Here is a 15,194-nt window from a genome sequence, read left to right on the forward strand (position 1 = left end):
GGAAGCTACTTTAGCCTCATCCTACAAAGCAGATCTATTTTTTCAACACATGTTAAAATAAATATATAGGTAATAAAATTAGAAAACAAAAATGTCTTCCATGTACATTTGGCAACACCAGTCCATGGGATCAAGCCCAGAACCTGTGCTGCCCAGGGCCCCTCTTCTCTCTCTCTTCTGCCTCCTCCATGTCTACTGTCACCCCTCATCTGTCCTCTCCAGAAGACCCCCAGCTGGTGGGGTTTTCACCTCAGGTGACCCCATTTGCCTAGTAGAGATCTGAATTTGGAAAAATATATTTCACTATCTCTGAGGCTACATGCCCTTTTTATTTCTGGTCATTCCAGGAAAAGAAAAACAAAAACTTTGCAGAGAGCAAGTTTGGCTTTGTTTATTAAAATCAGACTGAGCTCCAAGCCCCTCAATTTAGGCAATAGGAACCCGTTTCTCATTTTTATTCAGCTCCGCAACTAAAGACAGATGGAATTTGCTCTCACATTTATGTTCTCCACCACCCCAAAGCACACAGGTTGTTCAGTTGCTGATCTCAAATTAAACAATGTTAGAACTGCGAATAGTTCATGTACCTGACCGCTAACGTGATTTCCGGAGATCTAAATGCCAGAAGGGAGCCCTAGAGATGATGTGAACTCTTGCCATCGTGTCTGTGCTCAGTAGAGCTGTCTGAACCACACAGGGACATTTCTGGCCAAACTGATTTACAAACACAAAATAATGTTGCAGATCATCAAAGTACAGGTCTACTAAAGCAAACATCACTAATAATTCTCACCTAGGGCCAGTGTTAGGGATTTCTTAGCAGGGAGCTTTTAAATGCCACTGGACAAGGCCAGCACCTTCCCCTCCCCCAGGCTAGGCAGTCCTGGCTCTTTTAAGTCCCATTTGTCCTTTACATGAAAAATAACCGTTGTTTTTGTTGACTGAAAAGTAATTCAAATACATTTTTAAAAATTATGCTGATATAAAAGTGCATAAGAAATGAGAAGTCCCCTCACCCGAGCCACTCTAATGCAGGCGTTCCCTGAAGATGCTTCCCCCACTCACCCAACCTCAGGTGAACATTACTTGTTCCAGTCTCACACCGGGCCAGAGTGGCCAGAGCTGGACTCTAAGCGGCTTCCCTCTCACCGGGATTCGAGGCCACGGCATGGAGGGCAAGGAAGCCACTTGGGAATTCAGGCAGGGCCTCTCTTTACATACTCCTTGGTCCCTAAAAAAAGAGAACTGATGACATAATTCAATAGATTTGGTTGTCAAGGTAAATTCAACTAATGGGTTTTTGTCCCAGACTTGGCTTCCGGGAGAGGCTGGGGAAACCCAAATCCCTGTCATCATCTTGGTCACGGTCCAGAGACCTATTTCTCCCCAAGGTTTAGAGTTTAAGTGACTGCTTCAACTTCTGTCAACCTTAGCAACCATTTCACCATGATTCATGGGTCGAAAATAATGAAGTCCATGAAAATTCTTGTTTTCTGATCCTGGGTTCCCTACGTTCTGGACCCTCCAGCTTTTTGAAGCCCAGGCTTCCCACCCATCTCCACCAGGACAATACTTGATACATTGTGACTTCAGATGCCTGTGGACCAGGCAAGTGGCAGAAACCAGCAGGCCAGGTGGCAACCTGGTGGTGTCGGCTCAAGGGGGCTTGCTTCCTTGTGGGGCTGAGGACCTAGTGTTGCCAGATAATGGGAAAGAGAAACCAGACATCTGGACTTCTGTGAAATTTTCTGGTTTGGGAATGTTGGCAATTAATTCACATTTAAAAAGGTACAGGGTGGCTCAAGGGTGTCTGCGGGAACTCAGTTTGCTACCTCTTGTTCCCTGGGTAGACTACCCTACAGAGGGCTTGGGACAGGGCTGGCTCAGCTCCCCGTTACAGTATTCACCCCACACGCCGGGGCCTGTTCCCATCCAGGAGTGCCAGGAAACATGGTGCAACCTTAACTCTGATAACACGAAGTCCCCGGGCCCACATGACGGCATGTGCTCTTGTTGTTTGCGCTGGCAAAGATGGCTGGCCAGAGGGCACTGTGCTTGTGTAACTCCCCGACCAGGCAGCTTTTCCTACACTGGTCAGTCCTGAACTGCTCTTTAATGGATAAGAACTCTGTCCCCAGCCCCATCCCTGAGAACATCTCTCCGTCCCTCTCCAGCTCCCAGAGCGCTGCAAGCCAGGAAGCAGTTTCACCTACCATTCCGCTGGCCTGTGGCTTTGGTGTTATTTCCCCATTCTTGTAGTTATTGGCTTATATGCAAGGAGCTTATAAAGGAACACACTTGGTTAGCAAGACCAGAAACTGTTCTTCCAAGATCCACTGCAAACGGTATCATTGATAAAAGACCCCTTTTCCAACGTGTGCACTTTGCTAGGTGGTGAAAATGTCTCAGTAGACAACGGACTTTCTATTGCCTTATTTCCCTTGGACTGCGAGGAAATCCAACCAGTCCATCTTAAAGGAGATTGGTCCTGTGTGTTCACTGGAAGGACTGATGCTGAAGCTGAAACTCCAATACTTTGGCCACCTGATGCGAAGAGCTGACTCATTTGAAAAAACCCTGATGCTGGGAAAGATTGAAGGCAGAAGGGAACGACAGAGGGTGAGATGGTTGGATGGCATCACCAACTTGATGGACATGGGTTTGGGTGGACTCCAGGAGTTGGTAATGGACAGGGAGGCCTGGTGTGCTGTGGTTCATGGGGTCGCAGAATCTGACACAACTGAGCGACTGAACTGAACTGATTGCCTTATTACTTCAGGTTACAGACCAGCCTGTCTCAATGATCACCTAGGATATGGTTCAGGGCCTGCTGCTAACTGGAGCTGGGCAGGGGCAGGTACAGTGAAGGAGACAAATGTCAGTGTGTAGTGATTCTCATCCCCTGGAAAGCTTTTCAGAACTCAGGGGCCCAGGAATCCATACTCTGAGAGGTGGTTCTAATTTGACCCCCTTGCTGGGTGGTCAGATAATTAAACAGGAGGCCTTTACCCTCAGGCCCAGGCAGAGCCATTTTACTTCAGCCTCACAAATGGGGAAGGTCTTTTTCAGTTTTTAGGAAATGATCTAAAGCTGACTGTTCTAAAGCAAGCAAATTTAGTAAGGGACTAAGCATAAAACAGGAACACAAGAAAGATACAGTCATCATCACAGCCTTACTGCCAGCTACCAACACGGCCTTCAGATGACACTGCCTCCTCAGTCTCCTCTGTCCGCTCATTTCAGGGCTGGCCGCTCCTCCATCCTCCACTACTAGAGAGGCTTCCTCAAATGCAGATGAGCTTGTCCTCAAGGAAATCCCCCAGTGACTCCTGTTTTTAAGACAAAGCCCCAACCCCCTAGGCTGGCACTCAGGACCCAGCCCCCGTGTGCTCCACTCCTCACCGTTCTTCTAGCCTCAAATGCTCTCTGCCCCTCCTTTGCCTGCACAGTTCTTCAAGTCACGTCCTCGCTCAGAAATCTCCCTGCTCCTGCCCAGCACCCTGGCAGAGTGCCTCCATCGAATCTTCAGCAAACGGTGGCACTGTGTGGGGGATGCGCATGGGGCCTCACTAGTCACTGCTTCCTCCTCAGTTCCTGCAGCACAGCCTTCACGCTTCAGCCTTTCAGCCATGTTACTCCACAATAGCCTGAAGAATGTAAGCCAAGGTGCTGCGTGAAATCTCTGAACTGTCCCCCAAAGAAGGGGGCTGGCCCTTTTCTTCTGGCTAGAAGGAGGAGGGGATGGCAGGGGTTCTGGCTGCCATCTGGGCCCATGTGATGACCGTGGAAATGAAAACCACGCTAAGCAGCACTACAGGACTGGAGCTGCAGTCTCTGACGTTACCAAAGGTCGGTCCTGCCTCAGCCTGACCATCTCCAACTCTGAACGAGAGCAATGGTCCTGGTGGTCCAGTGGTTAAGAATCTGCCTTCCAATGCAGGGGACATGGATTTGATCCCTGGTTGGGGAATTAAAATCCCACAGGGCAGCTAAGCCTCTGTGCCTCAACAGGAGACGCTTCCATGCTGCAACTGGAGAGAAGCACCCCGCTCACCCCCCTGCAACTAGAGAAAGACCATGCACCCTAACAAAGAACAACAAAAAAAACACCAACAAAACCAACCATGGAAGAGAAGACAGACTGTGCTTAAGCCACTGTATTTTGAGAGTTGTTCTGATAACCGAGCCTATTCAAACCAGCATTCTCTGTTCTCCCCATTTCTGCCTCATGCCTCACACCCTGAGTGACCCAGGGGTTCAAAGATGATTCGACTGTCATCCTCACTGAGGGCTCATCTCAAGTGCCCAGAGGACTGACCGAGACACCATCCCCTCTAAAAGGTCACGGTGAGTGGTCTCATGGTAGCGACTCTCTTTCACATCTGTGTTTCTGGCCCCTGAAATAGAATACGCGGTGTAAAAAAAACACCCACAGCTGAAGGAAGAAGAGAATATCTAAAATAAGTGTTTTCCATCTCAGGAAGGCCCGATGAGCCTGTCTGGGCCAAGTCTGTGCCCATCTTCCAGGTGAACACTGAGAGTCCCCCTCTCCCCAAAGCTCAGTGTGCTTCCTGTGCTTAGAGACCCTGTCCTGGGAAGATGGTCCAGGGCTGCTGCCATCCTCAGATGACCTCACAAGAGTTCAGAATCGCTGCTCTGGAAAAACTACAGTTAAAAAATTTGTCTTTAAAGCTCAAAAATTACTTACTTGCTTCCCATTAAGGTAGCTCCTTAACATTTTTAAAACACAGGAATATCTTTTAAAAAAAACAACTTGCTCAACTTTACCTGAGCTGGAGCCTTCTTTTGTCATTTACTTGAAATATAAACCTGGCCCTGGAGATGGATCTATCCTAAAAACCAGTGGTCACTGATAACTCTAGTTTCCAGGTGGGTTTTAGCAGCCCTGTTCTACTCGCTGCTCCTTGGCAACATTCATGCCAGTGCCAGGTCAATAACTGACGGATCGCTTTCATCTTATTTAAGAAGTAGAGACATAATATGCATTTAATTTCATTCAATAAATCAATGCCACATAACTTAACCATCTCTTAGAAAATTTAGGAGAAAGCAAAGGTCAGACATGGAATTACATGAATGCATTGTGATGCACTGGAGATTAATGACTGCGCCATGGCAATCAGGAGTTGTAATTTAAATGTACCACAAGAAGAAAAGCAAAAGTACTGTAATTTATTGCTGTGTCTATGCTTCCCAGTACAGCTGTAATATTGTAAGCAGCTACAAAGTGCCACCTTCTGGTTTAAAACTGTGTAACATCTCCTTTATTTCTTTTTAAATGCCATTTTTTAGTGGATGTATAAAGCAACAGCAGCAGTTATAAAATGTTGTCTGAGTACTTCTGAGAGCTCAAAACAAAGATCTGTGTATAGGCTGAATAAAAAGATGTTCAATTAATAGTGCACATTGTGTTAACTTTAATTAACATCTTCTGTTGGAATTTTCGTGTAAACCTTAATAGAGATGTGACTCACAGAGACCAAAAGTAAAATATCTTTTCGTTTCACGGCTTAGTGAGGTGGTCTGCATTCTTGCAAATGATTTCAAAATACAAGAAATGTTGCGAGTGGGTATTAGGCATAAAATATTACATTTCCTTACAGAAGGAGCAGCAGGAAGACAGGGAGCCTAGAGAACACCCTGTCACCACCTTTCCCAAAGAGCTACACCCCCAAGAATGGCAGTGGAAACCTGGCAGCAAGCCACCCTTACAATTCTTTTTGGTTGTTTTAAAATACAAGCACTTCCTGACGTTTCCCTCCCCGGCCCGTGAGCCGCACTCCCACTTGGCAGAATACAAGCCCACATCCTCTTGCTGAGTTTTCCCTTAGAATTATTTACAGGATGCCTACAGAAACGGTACAAACTAGTAAGAAATTAAAGAGAGTTTGCATTTCCAGACACGCTCCTGTGGTGAAACAAGCACACCACGCCAATTCTGAAGACCGGTCCAAAGCTAAGGTGACTCAGGAGCAGATGCATCTGTAACCGTAACCGCTGAGATGGGCTTCTCGCTGGCTGTGGCGGAGTCGCTGACTCTGTCCTCCACCGTGGCCGGGGCCTTGGGAGGGGGGGGTGTCACGTCCACAGTGAGTGCGGAGGCGGTGTCTGCCCGTGCAGTGGTCGGGACGGGGTCGGAGGGTGGGCTGCTGGCAGGTGGGACGGAGGACAGCAGGTCTGCGGAGCCTGCCGCGGGAGAGACCTCTGGAACCAGAGGGAATGACGGGAGGAACTCGGACGGCATGGGGAGAGGTGCAAGGCCTGGTAAATTTCGGGGAGGCAGGGAAGGAAGAGGTGGCAAACCTAGGACAAAAAGGCAGAGATCACACATCCTCCCGGCACAGAAGGGCAACAGCCACAGTCACACAATCATCTGCATTTGCCTTTCACTAAGGAAATGGAAGCTGAGGAGCAACAACACAAATCACCACCTCTGATTATCCTTGGCTGGAGGCTCGGACAGAGTTAAATATTCACCACAGGACCAGCTGGCCAGAGGAAAGGTTCCTTCATGTGACTCAGCCCAGCTCAGGGAAGAAATGATTCTCCCAGCCAGGATGGGCAGGAACCCATCTGCCTGCAAGGCAACACACGGAGTGCTGAGCAGAACTCTGCTCTTCAAGCAAACGGTAGGTTGACTCTCAGCTGCACTCTGGACAGACAAGAGGAACAGGAGACACCGGGGCCAGGCCTGAAGCCTGAAGTACTCGGCCTTTTTTCAAGCCCTCTGATTGATAACTATTTATAGTATACTTGGTAGAGTTAAGAATTTTAAAATGCAGAATGAAGGGAGACTATTATATCTTCAAGAAACAAAAGGAAGGCAGGTTGTAAAACAGGTTTTGGGCAACCTGTGGCCCAGTCTGTCAACCTGGGGAAAGGGCAAAGCCGAAAGTCTAAGAATACAGGGCTACCCCCCCAAAAAGACAAAGGGAATGCTAAGACAGTAACATTAGCCTGAATTTACTGACTTCATTTGTTTTTTAACCCATTGTGCCAAAAAGCAAAAAACAGGTTAATGAGGACAAGTAATGAATAAATACAGATGGTAAGTGTTACAACAGGGGCTGTTACGATCTAAACAGAAACATGACAATGTATACCATGATGTAATAAGATCATTCACTGACATCACTGATGGGCCCAATTCTTGAGAACAGCAATGAAAAGTCAACCCTGATGTGTGGCCATCTCAAAGCTAAAACTACTCTGGGTAATCATTAACCAGAAAAGCAGACTCGTGGGGACACTCTGCCGCTTCAGTTTCATCAGTGCATAAAATCTGACTGTAAATACTTTGAATATCTGTGAACTTAACTACTTGTAGCTAAAACCTTGCAGTTTTTATTATAAAAACATTAATAATGAATATTTCTATAAAGCAATTATCCTTCAATTTAAAAAATGAAGAATATTTATCAAGTAGCAAGCGCAGCAAGCCCAGCCAGCCTGAGCCACGCAAAACACAGGAACCACCAGTCCCTGGATGGCAGCTGCCCAAAATACAGGGAGAATCACAGGGAGTTCATTCACTGCCACCGGGCGAACTGCACACCTCCCATCCCACTCAGCTCAGCGAGGCCATACCGCTGCTCTTTATTTCTACAACTGGCCTTTATAGAGCCTGAGCTGTCAGGGGCAGGAGGGAGAGGAAGGGAGGGACAGGCAGCCAGGCAGAGGAGCATCACAAAGACATTTCTCCTCTTCTTTTTCAACCCTTTTAAATAAAAAAGATTAATTTATATCTGAAGCAGCTGAAGTTTGTTAAAGAATCTGCCCTTGCAAGAAAAAGACTGAAATAGAGGACTGCCTTTCCTGGATAAAACTTTTTATTAGACAGAGTCCTATGGCAAGATGGGCAACATACCCGGGTTCACGAGTTCTGGTAAGCTGACGCCTGGCACGACAGGCGGGGTGGGTAGGTTGAGATTGGGGAGGACAGGCAGGCTCGGGAGACCGGCTGGTAAAGGCATCAGACCTGAAGAGAAGGCAGAGAACAAAAGATAAAGTGCCAATGATAAACCCTTGCATATTGAAAAAAATACCACCCACTTCGAAGTGAAAATACCAGAAGTCCACTTACCCTGTGGCAGTTTTGTACCATAACTACAGTAACAACAATAACAAAAACCTCTCCCCAGTGAAGCATCTTTCTGTACCTAAGTGATTACATGGCTAAGCGAGTAAGGGTTAAAACAAACCTCTGAACCCAAGGGCAAGAATGATGCCGGCCTAAGTGTCTTAGAGAAGAAGCTGATTTATCTCAGCAAATATGGGACTGATTTTCTTTGATGGTTGAGGTTTACACTCTCTCAGCCTTTTTTTTTTCCTTTTCCCTTTTTATTTTTTTTTATCCATTGGGTATGTTTATTCTCATTTAATAGGTTTGAGAAAACAGGGATTTAGGCAGACTGTTGGGCTCATCTGGACCACAAAATTAGTTTGTATTTTAACAGAGGTGTGTCTGATATACACATACACACAGGGCTAAGAAAAAAACACTGTTACTGTTAGACCAGTAGTAAAACACAGCAATTCTCCACTTTTTCTCTGCCCATCCCTGATTTTCCTTCACCAGAGACTACCAATTTTAACTCTTCAGCTATTTGTTACTGTACTTCTTTCTAAGTGACAAGTTATACTGCTTTTTTTTTAAACCAACATTTCTGTATCAGATCTTGATGTATTCTCCATTACATATATACTCCTTTCCAATTCTGCTAGGGTTACCTAATAATTTGTTATTATTTGTATTCAGTGTTTACATAAATATGACTGACTTTATATGATGACTAACATTATTCACAGTTGACTTAATGCAGTGTAACTTCTGAAAACTTTTCTTTTTCCGGAGGCTCATAATTGCCTCAATTTTGCTTCCTTAATTAGAAAAAAAATATGCAGACCACTAATTCGTCTCCAGACTCTCTAACACCTAAAAACCTCTTGACCCTATATTTATAAATACATGACAATGTATCCATTTTCCTTTCTAAGACATTCCACCTGAACTATCATCTTTAGGCATTTCTTGTTGACCTCATGCTGTTCTCCCTTCTTCTCTGTTATACGGTTATATTTTAGAACTTTATCATCACTCTTTAAGTAAAATAAAATGACCTCTTCCCCCATCGACAACAGACTCTACCTGTCGACTTCCCACTTTAAAAGACACCATTACTTTTCCAGGCACCCGCCCTGCCATCCTACCTTGTAAATTGCACTTTTATGCCATCAAGGCTGATAATATTGACACTCAACTCTGTAACCGTAATTAAGCATTCTCTTAAAAAGATGAAAACCATAAACAGCATTTCCATTATGATTATTTAAATGTTATTCAATAAACCACCAAGCTTTGTGCTATGATTGGATTTCCTTTTTTTTGGCTCCAAGATTCTGAACCACAATGCGAATTAGAGCGACACTGAAATTGAGTCCACCTTCTTACACTCCAACCCTCGGTCAAAACCCTGCAGTATTTTACATTGTTTGGTTATCTGAAGGATGTGTTCCTCTTACAACGTTGTTTTTTTTTTTTTTTTTTTTCACTTAAAGTTTCTGATCGTCATAGTTTTCTGTTGTGGAATGAAGAGATGTTTGCCTTCCACTGCATATCCTTAAGATCTTCAGCTTCTGACTGATCCTGTTTATAATCCAGTATCATCTTCCCGAAATTTACTATTTATGAACACGGACCATGAGCTTGTACATTTCTGTCCTGAAAGTTTTGACAGCCTTCCCTTGTTATAATACATCCTGTTCGTCCCGTTTTTAAGGATGCACAGCTTCTTAAATATTGTAGTGGGTTTTAACTGAAGTTCTCGGTTCCCGGAATCGCGTATTTCCTCTTCCTACACTCAGGAGGTGTCGGTGCCAGTTCAGGGGATCGGAGGAGAGCAGACGGCGGAGAGGCGAGAGCGCAGCGGTGGAGGGAGACCAAGCACTCTCGCGAGACAGCGGGACTGCTCACCCCAAGCTCCATGGTGCCGCGGCGCCTCCTGGGAGTCGGCCATAATGCAGGCGGCATCCCCAGGGCTCTAAAAATGTACCTGCAAGCGGATGTTGAGAACGACGGAGCCCGCAATGTAGAAATACGGGAAGTTCATGCGCAGCTGCCAGGCCAGCTCGAAGAAGGCGAGCAGGGTGCGGGAAAGCCCCTTGCAGAAGACCCCGTACGGGCTGGGGGTCACGGCCGGGCTCGAGGCCCTGAGGGCCAAAGATGACGGAGCCGCTGTGGTGGCCATGGACGCGATGTTGCCGCTAGCCCGGTGCGGTGCCTGGAACCGAGGGTGACCGCAGACCCCGCGGACCCCCAACTGATGGCGATGACCTGGAGGGGCCGGGGGCTTAGCGGCCTCCGGGCTAGCACTCCCGCCTCACGCAGACCCCTTTTCCCTTTTTAATTTCGGACTCACAGTTGCTAATAGAGAATCCCTATGTATGTTTGTCACTCAAATTTCTCAAATATTAACATTTTATCACACTTGCTTTATCATTCTGTGTGTGCTCACATTTGGTTAATGGCTTAGTATGTCTGTGTAACAGCATCTTTAGCCATACAATTAAAGGCTATCACAAGCCAACTATACTTGATTACTGAAATAATATCTGATCCCTACCTGAGAGATAAAAGGACTTGGTCTTCACTGGGAACAATAAGCGAAATAAACAAAAATCTCACCTAACATTAGAGTTACTGAGGACCCAAGCAAGGAGTGCTCGTCTCTAAGATACAATGTCGTATTCATTAAGCACTGACCAGAATGCCCTAAGTAAGGAAGTGCTGATGAATGGAACATCTACACACTCCTTATTCTGGCCTCAGGCTGCTTGGACGCAAAGAGGATGGTGGGCTAGGTTTAAGGAGCCCAGGGCTCAGCAGCTGACTAGCTGGTGACTGCAGCTCATTGCCAATTGCTCTCACTTATCATGAACTTACAGTAGAGATAAAATGAGAATGAAACAAGTAAAAAGTCACCACATAGGGATAAATTTTTTTCATTGTTTCTAAGATGTAAAATACCAGTAAAGCTATTATTATGTTACATGTATGTCTCCTGCGGCTTACCTGGTAATGTAGTAGTTGGGTTCATTGGCGGCATAGATGTGAGGGACTGGTTTACTTGTGGTGGCAATAATGGTACCGTTGGTACACCTAAAATAAAAGCACAGCCTTTGAAACATTTCAGTTGATAAAGAACGAGCAGACCATCGTGGACAGTCTTCAGTCCCTTCCCTCCCACCACGGTCAGGTCTTCCCTCAGTGAGACTTCATTCAGTCAGCTGGTCTCTAGCTGTGTCACTCCACAGCTCATCCACCTGTTCTGCCCTCTGCTCTTTGCAAGGGCTGTTAGTAGAGCATGGGCCAAGGGGGCGGGGGGCTCTTTACAGAGCCCACCCCAGCTAAGTAACACCAGGTATGAGTTTCACCCCTGAGAAGGGCTGGATTGGAAAACTTTTGGAATTTTGGAAATGAGATACAAAGATTCCAGTCAATCTTTACTGGGATCCTGACCTAAAAGGTCATGTAACCCTATATGCCCCGTGAAACAGTGAATGCTGGTCTGTGAGAGAGAATGATGTAGATAGCCTGAAAGAGACAAGAGCATGTGGAGCTCCAGAGATGGGGAGAATGACCTTCCTGAACCTCCGTTTCCTTCTGGCCTTGGTTCTGTGACATGCCTTTGAAGCCTAGTACATTTCCATTTCTACTGATGTTAGCTTGAGGAGTTTATGTTCTTTATATTCAAGTACCTCTTAGGATACCACCTAATAAAGGCTATCTATTAACGCTTACCAGCTACTCAAGTGCGAAGTTTCACTGATATCCAAACAACAGTAATACTGCACATGGATCTTGATTTTGTCTTACAGAGATCTGCTTAAAGCCAGAATGAACTGTGCCTAAAAGTATGAAGCAACTATTTTCAGACAGTTTTATAAATTTAGTTAGTCACATATTTACTTTTCTGCGGAAACTGGAGGCATGAAAAATCCGAAGGGAGTTCTTTGTTTTATTTGATTCTCAAAGGTGTTGGATGGTTGGTTGGTATGTTTAAGTCTTTCAAGTTTGGGGGCAGGGTGGGCACCTGTTATATGTCAAGACATTGTTCTAGGCACCAAGGAACTTACAGAATAAAGAAAATAAAAAAATCACTACCCCCAGTAAATTTACATTCTGATGAAGTGCAGAAAAAGAAAGGGAGACAGGAAGTGTGAGGAGGTCATATCGATTAATGCCATTTCAAAATGATATATTCATTTTCTGAAAATCCAAATTTTTCAAATCCACAGTGAAGTTTTTTTTAAAAAACACATACTTTTTATGTTTCTACAGTTACTGTTTGGGCTACTTTTCAGCAATATAATCAAAGCAAAGATTGAAAAATAAATACCTAACAAAAAGTGGTTTCTCATGTCACAATGCTAAATTTACTTACTCAAAGTGAAAATGCTGATTTCTTTCAATCTCCTTTAGGAATTTCTGATTTATTGATACCTCTTTTACTATTCAATAACCCATTTCTCTACAATGTAATAAGACCAGGAATCTCAGTACATGTGCTTATAAGACAACACAAGTGTAACTGTCATGTATGAGGGCAGATTTAAAATAGAAACTGCAACTTGAAGACACATCAGCTATCTCCTGAAGCCAGAAGCGCTCTCATACGCACTGGAACCTCACTGTAAAGCCAGGTGAGAGCCATCAGACACAGACTTGGTTGCCGCCTTGGGAAGTCTATTCAAGAATAAACTAAAGGACCATTTCTTATATCTGATGGGATATAAGTGAAAAAACTCAATCTCACAAAAAGGACTCAAACATTACTTGATGAAATAAACTTTAAAATCTCTTCCAGATATATCTATGACATGATACTGATGACATTAATATTTAATTTCATTTAGGAAATATTCTAAAACTAGACTGTGGTGATACCTGCACAACTCCATAAATTTACTAAAAATCATTGAGTTCTATACTTTCAGTAAGTAAATTTTATAGTACACAAATTATACCTTGATAAAGCTGGGAAAAAATTCAGCAAAGAGTAGGGGGTAGGGATGAATGTCATCATACTGATAATTGGTGAAGGTGGGTGGTGGGGGTCTGTTGTACTTCTCTTTACACAAATGAATATCTGTATTTATTAACATTCATCTATTTTTGAGTATGTTTCAACTTTTTAATTTTTTATAAAAAATAAAAATTTCAAACTTATCTTGGAAAACAAAGACTCTGAAAAGATTTGGGATTTCAACCGAGGGGACAAGCTCTAGGGACCATTGTTGACCTTAACTGCATCTTGATGGGTGGTTTTACGTCCATTCCAGAACAGAGTGGAATATGAGCAGATCTGGAGACAAATATTAAACAAAAGAGCTCAAGAATAAACGGATACTATAAAATAAAATGAAACCATGGCAGTGTTTTATCCACTTATTCAACACTGATTGAGTATACAATATACTCTTGGTATGATGAAGATATTTAAAAAAAGGAAAGGGAAAAATAAACTATGTCAACATACCAAGTTAAGAACTGTATCATGTGACCAAGCAATTCTAATTTCTGGGTATATAATCAAGAAAAATGAAAACATATGTCTATGCAAAAACTTGTACACAAATGTTCATAGCTGCATTATTCAATAATAGCCAAAAAGCAGAAACCACCCAAATGTCCATCAACAAAATGTGGCATACCCATGCAATGGATTATTTAAACATAAAAAGATAAAGTATTAACATATGCTGTGACATCAATGAACTTGGAAAACAGAACACTATTCAAGGTAAAAGAAGCCACAGAGAAAGGTCACAGACGACCACACAAATTTTATGAACTATTTAGACTAGAAGGAGAAAGTAGATTAGCAAGTGCCTAGGCCTTGGGGGACTGGGGGAAACGAGTGACTGCGTACAGGATTTCCTTTGGGGCAGTGAAATGTTCTAAGCTGAGGTGATGGTTGCAAAACTCTGCAAATATACTCAAAACCCCACTAAATTGTACAGTTGGAAATGGGTAAACTATATGCTATGTGAATTACATCTCAATAAAGTTGTTGAAAAAAACCTAAAACATGCAAAAATGGAGTATAGCAGGTAGAACAAGGAGTACAGAAAAAGAAGAGACAGGAACATGTCCCCTGAGCAAGACTGAGCCCCTAGGAAAGGAATGGTAAACTGCTCACTTTTGTATCCCCAGGGTACACTAGTTAGGGGATATGCAATCGTCTGCTGAGTAAATAGAGCAATTAAACAGAATTTAAAGGTAGAACACGGAGAAGTCCAAGGTCTAAAACTGGCTGAGAAGAGGTTTAAACGCATGTGATGATTTAGTACCCACCAGCTTTCAGACAGGGCCTGTCAATGCAGAGCACGGTTACAGTTCTCAAAGTACACTGGAATTAATTTTTAAAATTCTACAGCTTGAGGCAGAAAAGAATATCATGTAAAACAAAGCAGACTGAAAACAGAAATCTTATTTTCTGCATACCTGTACTGAGAACATTACTGACAGCTGGTGGAGTTGAACTAATAGAAAGTCCAGACAGACTCTGTTCAATTTCTGTAGTTCCTGGTGGTGACAAAGACGGGGGATTGACTGAGGACAGCTGGACCTTCCAAAAAATAGAAAGAAAAAAGGAAAATTACTCAAGTTTACTTAAAATATACATATTGGCTCTCACTGATCCTACTGATACTTTTTTGATCATGTACAAACCGTCAAAAGTTTTCACCTGGCACTTTGGCTTTCAGATACTCCTTCGTAATTTTGAAAGGCGCCGAGGATGTCACGCTGTAGACATCTCCCCATCCTGTCACTTCTGGTCTCTTAACACATGGCATCTAGCCCGTCACACACACTGTTTTAGCCACTTCAACACCAGGAGATTCTTTCTTCTCCTTCCTAGCCAAAATGATTACACTCAACCCTTAAAACACCACTTTTTTCTTCTTCTCTGATTTCTCAGCCAGATTTTTAATTTTCATTGTTCATGGAAGAAGTCAGCTGAAGTCTTAATACCATGAATGATTCCTTAGAAATTTCGTATGATGTCTAACGTCACGAGTCCCCCTTATCTTTTCTCATCAATGAATGAATGTGGGAACTAGATCTCTACCTTCGGGAGCATGGGGTAGGGGTATGAATGAATCTATAT

General features: G+C 43.8%; 2 protein-coding genes across 3 annotated transcripts in view; both read right to left on the reverse strand.

Annotated features, from left to right (window-relative positions):
* Nucleotides 1-5,173: 5,173 nt before the first annotated feature.
* The window catches only part of GORASP2 (golgi reassembly stacking protein 2), a 32,981-nt gene continuing 22,960 nt past the window's right edge, over nucleotides 5,174-15,194 (reverse strand). The window contains exons 7-10 of one of the 2 annotated variants that reach the window (XM_005202326.5): nucleotides 14,528-14,651; nucleotides 11,093-11,179; nucleotides 7,889-7,999; nucleotides 5,174-6,324 (exon numbers count right to left, since the gene is read on the reverse strand). In XM_005202326.5, the coding sequence (XP_005202383.1) occupies nucleotides 5,978-6,324; nucleotides 7,889-7,999; nucleotides 11,093-11,179; nucleotides 14,528-14,651 (669 nt within the window). In that variant the 3' untranslated portion in view covers nucleotides 5,174-5,977. 2 annotated transcript variants of the gene reach the window in all.
* On the reverse strand, nucleotides 8,442-10,406 carry LOC101905343 (small integral membrane protein 10-like protein 1). Its single transcript, XM_005202386.5, has one exon. The coding sequence runs from the start codon at nucleotides 10,266-10,268 to the stop codon at nucleotides 10,062-10,064; it is 207 nt and encodes a 68-aa protein (XP_005202443.1). The 5' UTR covers nucleotides 10,269-10,406; the 3' UTR covers nucleotides 8,442-10,061.

This window comes from Bos taurus, chromosome 2, assembly GCF_002263795.3.
Source record: "Bos taurus isolate L1 Dominette 01449 registration number 42190680 breed Hereford chromosome 2, ARS-UCD2.0, whole genome shotgun sequence".
Lineage (NCBI taxonomy): Eukaryota > Metazoa > Chordata > Mammalia > Artiodactyla > Bovidae > Bos > Bos taurus.

Coding starts and splice junctions, on each gene's coding strand:
- LOC101905343 (XM_005202386.5), bottom strand. CDS start 10,268: ATGGCCACCACAGCGGCTCCGTCATCTTTGGCCCTCAGGGCCTCGAGC.